Source organism: Lingula anatina, chromosome 10 (genome assembly GCF_051362555.1).
Source record: "Lingula anatina isolate TDL-2025a chromosome 10, LinAna3.0, whole genome shotgun sequence".
Lineage (NCBI taxonomy): Eukaryota > Metazoa > Brachiopoda > Lingulata > Lingulida > Lingulidae > Lingula > Lingula anatina.
Window position 1 is genome coordinate 13,200,126 of NC_141776.1, and position 7,087 is coordinate 13,207,212.

General features: G+C 37.3%; 1 protein-coding gene across 1 annotated transcript; it reads right to left on the reverse strand.

Annotated features, from left to right (window-relative positions):
* Positions 1 to 354: 354 nt before the first annotated feature.
* LOC147759619 (uncharacterized) lies at positions 355 to 4,261 on the reverse strand. The gene is made up of 3 exons (XM_086997761.1): positions 2,908 to 4,261; positions 2,098 to 2,286; positions 355 to 1,163 (listed from the first exon to the last, which is right to left on the reverse strand). The coding sequence occupies exons 1-3, from the start codon at positions 4,244 to 4,246 to the stop codon at positions 901 to 903; spliced, it is 1,791 nt and encodes a 596-aa protein (XP_086853887.1). The 5' UTR covers positions 4,247 to 4,261; the 3' UTR covers positions 355 to 900.
* Positions 4,262 to 7,087: the final 2,826 nt, after the last annotated feature.

A 7,087-nucleotide genomic window follows, 5' to 3' on the forward strand; every position in this document is an offset into this window, starting at 1 on the left:
CAAGCCTACTAACACAGCCTCTACCTGAAGCACTCATCAATAGCCTCGTTCCTGAAAGGTCTCCTAGAGGTCACCTGATAACAAGGGTAGTCCAGATCTGAAACACGTGTATCTATTTTAATAGAGCTCTTGTAAGAAGAAACCTATTATTTGTAATAGGTTAAATCTTATACATAGCACACAAGGATTATTGGAATATACAGCAGTCTATTTATATACATGTATAGAGTAAGTCAAAATGCATTTCAGACTATTTGTCAAAAATTGTCCTTCACAGTTCAGTGAAATTGTACGTAACATTACGTATAATGATATTGATATAAAATGATCATCTTATATATATATTCACTGCATTGTAAGTTGATTGACGCTTGTTCACAATTAAATCACAAACGTGTTATGCCTTAAAAGAAGCAATTTGAGTAGAAAACAAAGACTTCATCTATAACTTAAACAAAACCCTTTCCCATCTTCTATCTCACCAATTATATTAACTAAATGTGCTCTTCAATGAAAGATAAAAACACTGATCTCTTTATAATACACAAATACCTAATATAGACTTAGTGCCTTGAATTACTGTCAAATATTTACTTCAACTGTTTTTGTTATGCATGCAACGAAAGTCAATGGCAACTTTTCACTCTGTTCAGATTGTGTGTTTTCTGTTTCTATTTCCACCTAGCATTTGTGTTATCGAAAGAATTTCTATTTAGTTTTGCTATTGCAAATACAATCTCGGCAGTGTATATAATTCATATAATGTATGTTCTTGATTTTGCTGTGAAATATGTTTTTAATGTAACTGTCCGTGAAAGCTTAAATCGCTGTCAGTGAAACTATCCCTGTGGATCATTTGGACCCAGCCATCGTTCCCTAAAAACGAAATTACATGTACATTTATGCTTCGCCAAGGCCCTTCATTTGGTTGAACTTTTCTTTTTTGTATGATTTCTTATAATTGCTAGTCGGTCGTTTAAGTCTAAGGTTTCTTCTCATGTGTCTCAGATGCTGTTTTATTGTGGCAATATCAGTCGCAACGATAAAAGCAATAATGGAGCCAATTATTGCTAACCCAAAGGTTCCTATGAATCCAGCCAGTGGCGCCTCCATGCGGGGGTTTCCAAGACGACGGGATGAGTCAGGAAGACTTAAACTGGTGTCTGAAAAAGAGTAAAGCCTCATTCAGAAAACCCCATTTAATAGAGGTGTATACTTATTATTATTATTATAAAAATTGGAAAATTAAAAAGAAAACCAATCATATTAACAATTCGTAAGGTAGCGCAATTAATGTTATAGCTTAGAAAAACGTAGATCAATGCCGTTTAAAATAGTACGAGCTATCTTAACAAGGTGCCCATATACAGGGTACTATAGGAATTCGAAAATGAAATATGCCAAAGAAAACCAATCATATTAACAGTTCGTAGGGTAGCACAATTTTAATTAACATTGAAATGTTATAGCTTAGAAAAACGTAGATCAGTTTTAAGATGCATATGAAGTCAATTTATTGCCACAAAAGCCGACCAAAAGTCAGCATACATTTTCAAGCAGTATAACTAAGAGGATTGCGAAAAGGAATTGTTTAATTTTTCACAAAAATGATATTTGAATGGAGCTAGCATTCTATGCTGTATATTAATGGGACAGAAAAGTAGGTCACGAAAGTAGGTTTATTTTCTTACCAAAAATTTTAAGAAAGAAGCAGTCTCAAGCTCTTTTATGGCTGATCCAGTGATTTATTCAGTTTATCACTTGGCATTTCGAATTTATTTGAGTCGTATAAGAAACTAGTAGAAGTGGTTTATGTATGTTACTGGGAATCCACGCTCCACCGATGCTAAGTTCATATGTACCTTTAAAATAGTACGAACTACTGTATCTTAATAAGTTGGCCATATACTACTTGCATGTATCATTGTTTGTCTTTAATAATACGATAGGCATATAGTGTGTTTTTAAGGCAGGCCTGTTAACGGGAATTTGGGATCGGTGTTATCCCCCCCCCCCAATATATATATATATATGTATATATATAAATATATATATATATATATATATATATATATATATATAAGAATGATTACGTACTGCTGCAGTCAATAAAGTCTGGGATCCACCTTGTCTTGGAAACACAACGGACGCGTCGACTAACGTCACCATCGGGGAAAACGGAGCCGTTTAAGCAGGAATATACCACCCATTTATTGTACAAAACAATTATGGGTTTGCTGACAATGGTAATCTCGGTAACATCGTTTGGAATTGTACAAACTATCACTGAAATAAAAGACGAGCATGATAATTGTGCTTGAGAAACAAGGTATAAACCCGTCCTACTTCTTATATATAATTTTGAGTCTTTACCAATTGATGAATGAAACTGTCGGATAATATAGATATGCGCCTTCATGGAAAATGTGGAAAATGATCACAATAGTTCACAAAAGTAAACAATCGAATTAAACATAGTCTGGGTCAGAAGTACAATAGATATATGTACCCTGGAGGCCATTTATGTCAATTCAAGCTATCCAATCTTTAAGACACTTTCATATTGTCTGGTTTAACGTCACAGAATGAGCAGTATGACCTTCACAGATAAAATATAATAAAAGTTCTGGAAAATTCAACTTTATCGCTAAGCGCACATGCTACTACCAGTACACTTTGTTCACAATCGTTAAAAATATTTGTGATCTATTCACTATTTTGGAGTTTAAATTTCTAATTGTGATTGAAAAGCTAAAAATATAAGGCCTGTCAATGGTTTTGGATATATTAGGCCTGTACGTGGGTGATCAACAGAAAGTGCTGAAATTTCCAAGGAAAATAAAATGTTGCTATGCAAAGGTCCAATGATTATCATATAGATTCAAAATCTGTCCAAGTCGTACTTACGTTCACACTGGACGTCAAAGTTGCTCCACGTCCCGTTGTTCAGGCACTCAATTGCACCGGAAGTTGACGTACTGACCAGCGCATAGCCCTCATCACAGGTGTATTGTGCCACAGTCCCAGTGGCAGTTTTGTTAGTGCTGTAAGACGCATGGGGTATCTCCGGTACACGTGGACATTCTGAAGGAACGCTGGTCGTGTGAGTGTTTGGAATCGTTGTATTGCCCTCACCAATTGTCGGTGCGGTAGTGGTACTGTCTTCTGTTGACAGGTGGGTGAAATTATTCGATGTTTCAGTGTGGCTGAAAACGCCAGTCGCTGCCGTTGTTGCAGTGGATATTGAAGGCAACATGTCGCTGTCTAAGACGCCAGGAAGCGTTTGAATCGAGCTGCGGTCAACAGAAAAAGCAACAGAAACACCAGTCGCTGTCGTTGTTGCAGTGAATACCGTAGATAAGCCTAACGACTGGTATGTGTTAGTTGCGACTGAAGACACAGCATGACTCAGAACTCCCGGGGACACCGAGGGCGATGCCATGAATGGACCAAGGGTGGAGCCGCTGTTGGATGAGACGCCAGACTGCCAAACTTCTTGCAAGTAGCTAGTCGTGGCAATATGGGTATCTGTGTCACCACCATTAGTCACAGACGATGTGTATGTGGTGGTTTTGTTGCTAGAAAGTGGGATTGGTGATATGGCATTTGTGCGGAAACTCGGTGTTTCCAAAAAAATCATATCTGATTGGGAGTTGAACGTTGGGATGGCCATAGGTTGTGAAGTACTGATACTGGAATCAGCGTATATCACAGTTGGCTTATTTAAGTTTGATTCAACTTGGAATGTAGTCTCTGTCCAGCTAGGATATACCATCGATGAATCAAGTATTTGCGTGGGGGCGGTTGCTGTATTAAACCAAGCCGAGTCGCTAATTTGTGTACCGTCAATTTGGGCACTGATATATGTGCTGTCAGCGTACTGAACCGAAGGTTCGACGTTTTGAATAAATGGAACACTGGTGATGTAACTCTCTGCGGTAAGCAGAGCAGAATTTACCTCAGAATATACGTCACTGATAACAGTGGTGACGTCATAGGTTATAGTGTTGAGTGAGCTCTCTGTTGGATATATACTGTCGTCATTGATAATAAAAGTGGTATGTGAACTCTCCATGGAAATGCCAGTGTTCGAAATAATTGCGCTGGAACTTTCATCCCTGTCAAGGAGAGGTACTCTGCTGGCGTCAACAATGTTAGCGTCAAGGGTATTTTCTGGTTTTTGTACTGTTGGACAGAAGCCAAAGCAAGCACACGCATGTATATAAAAACATGTTGGAATACGCATGATTTTCAGAAAAACTTTACCACAATCAACAACAAGTAAAATGTTTTACTGTTCAGACACGTTATAAGAAGCATCACAAAACTGCTCCCTTATAGTTCCGTGCTTTGGGCATATTTATCACGTTAAACACGGGCTCTACAGTCGAGAGACGTTCTTACGGGAAGCTTCGTTTAAATAGGTAATCTTTTGTATCTAATGTAAGAATAGTTGACAAGTATTGAGAAAAATATTTCTGTCTTAACAATTAAAGCAAAATGAAAAAAAATGCGATTTTATTGTGTGTATATTTCATTAATTATAAGTACGTACTTATACGCTACCAAGATACAATTAACACACATACACGCACATACGAAAGTATACATGCATACACTAATAACACACACACACACACACACACACACACACACACACACCCTTGCTTACGTACCCATGGAAAATGTTGCCAAAAACCCATTTCTCTCAGCCAGCTTTGTATGATCCGCGTAGAAAGAGATCCACAAAGAGGAAGCATTCACAACACTTGGAATCCTGTTTTGACACACTTCTGCGAGTAGAGTGCCGACTTGAGATTGTTCTCTCACCTTGATTGTCAATGGAAAAGGACGATAAAAAGCTTCGTTTAAATAGGTATTCTCTTCTATCTAACGTAAGAATAGTTGACAAGTGTATCGTTGCCAAAGGTACCCATCTTTCTGAGCTCACGAATCAGTTATGTGATCAAGGTCCTTTGCCAAAGCGTCTAAACGTCTTGTCTCATAGGAGAAAAACAATTTGCTTTATGGTATGCATATTATATATGTTGTGAAAATGTCGTTTACATCTACTCCATTTACATATAGTGTAGTAGCAGCACCAATGAATGAATTCAGATGACAAACTCAATGTATGCAGATTGATTGATAATTGGACAGTTAAGGCCGCTTTAATTTATACCAAAATCTCTAATGAAAACTAATTGACATTGGAATCAAAACGATAAAGAAACAATTTTGCTTAGAATTGTTCGTAAACAAACAACAACATCACGGAATGCAGAATGATACAAAATCTATCAAAACATGAACTATTTTTACCTGAACGTAATCTTGGCAGGGTGAATTGTTGTCATAATCCAAATCTACATGTGTAAATTCAAGCACCACTGTTTCGTCTGTTCTGGTAGTTGATATTTCAAACACACAAAAACAGTTGGTCTCGTAGGCTAACGGGTAGCCGGGAGATGAGATATTTCCAGACTGGTCAATGTATGTACCGCCGCAATCTGAAAAGAAAAAAAATGAAGGTTGTTGACTGCAGTTCATATAGTTGGCGACGGAACTGGCAGGTTTTAGACGAGAGATATGCTAAATCACGTTGAGCGTTAGACAATTATTCTGTAGAAAAGTGACATATTTTAGCTCTGGCAAGAATTCTTATAGGCAATTGATGAATTTTTAACTGAGGATTTAACACACGGCGGGGAAATTCTGCTAATGGATCACGTAAGTTCTCGAAGAAATACCAGAAATTTTGGATACGTATCTGTAGCAAATCGTCATGTACTGCCTTGGTGTAAGCCAAGTGGCGTTTTAAGGTCTTATGGGTCACTCATAACATTGGAATTAAAACAGGTTGACCATGACAGGGGGAAGTGAAGATATCGATCGCGAGAAAAACAGAAAAAAAAGCATACATGTATTTGATGCAGCCGTATGGCAAGCTGTGTGTCTAAGAACCGGTTTTAGAAATTTAGTTTAGACCGAAATTTGTCCTTTACTGTTGTCATTCGAATAAGTCATCTCAGATAAAACGACCATTGGTATTTAAACATAACCGTTCCATTTATTTCCTAATTAAAGCAGACTCGATGTTTCATTCTACTGATTCAACCTGGACCAAAGTAGAATAAGAATTGAACTTAAAGTTGGAACCAACTTAAAGGGATAACAAGTTTTACAACTGTTCGCAAGATATCCATATTTCACTATAAATACATTGTAAACAACTCACATATATAAAATATAATCTATTTTACCACCAAAACGGCAGTTAACGCATTTATTCTGGAGTTTGTGCTTGCCATCACATCACTTAACCTCCATAGATGTCTACGCTCTGTAATAATCCCCAAAGAGAATATTACATAAAACCAAACTTTTTGGAATAAACCAGGGACTAACTTTGAATGTGGGAATGGATTCATTAACCATTGGGAAATATGAGAAAATTGTCCTTTACTCCAGGAAAATTCACTTTTTGGCCAAAATGAACAAATGTTATCCCTTTAAGGTCTGAATCAACTTTCGTAAAACCCGTCCCAAGATAAAGGACTAACCGTTGTTGACCTCAATGGTGGCATAAAATCCTTGCTTCGTTACCGTATTATCCGAAATCAACAGCAAACGAATCCCTGTGTTGGTCAGCATTGTCAGACCAGTCCTAAAGCCGCAGAGACCAACCATGTACTTGTCGTAAGTGTAGTCAAACCACTGAAATAAAATGAATTGTAATGAAAGAGATAATATTTTTGCACCAGGCCCCTCAAGCATATATCTAGCCGTGTGACGAGCCCCTCGGATCACTGGCCCTCACTTCTCAGTAGCAGTTGCATCGATTGCAACGGTGGCTCGTCGATGCATTTAACTACTTCGCAAGTTTTGTGTTAGGTGTTCATTTTCCCTTACAAAATAATTTTTAGTATTTGCTTGATTTTACTATGTTCAGATATAAAAAATTTGCACTTATTTGTATCAAAATTGAATCACAGATTTTATTTACATGTGAACATTCACAAATCATAGACTTTATTTACCTGTGATCATTCACAAATCTTAAAAGTCGACCCAGACATCATTGCTC

Bases quoted from the DNA above. Each gene is read 5' to 3' on its own strand.
- LOC147759619 (XM_086997761.1), bottom strand. From the start codon at position 4,246: ATGCGTATTCCAACATGTTTTTATATACATGCGTGTGCTTGCTTTGGC. The intron at 2,287-2,907 runs GTAAGTACGACT...CTTTTATTTCAG, and splicing joins CTTTGACGTCCAGTGTGAAC to TGATAGTTTGTACAATTCCA. The intron at 1,164-2,097 runs GTACGTAATCAT...ACTCTTTTTCAG, and splicing joins AGACTTTATTGACTGCAGCA to ACACCAGTTTAAGTCTTCCT.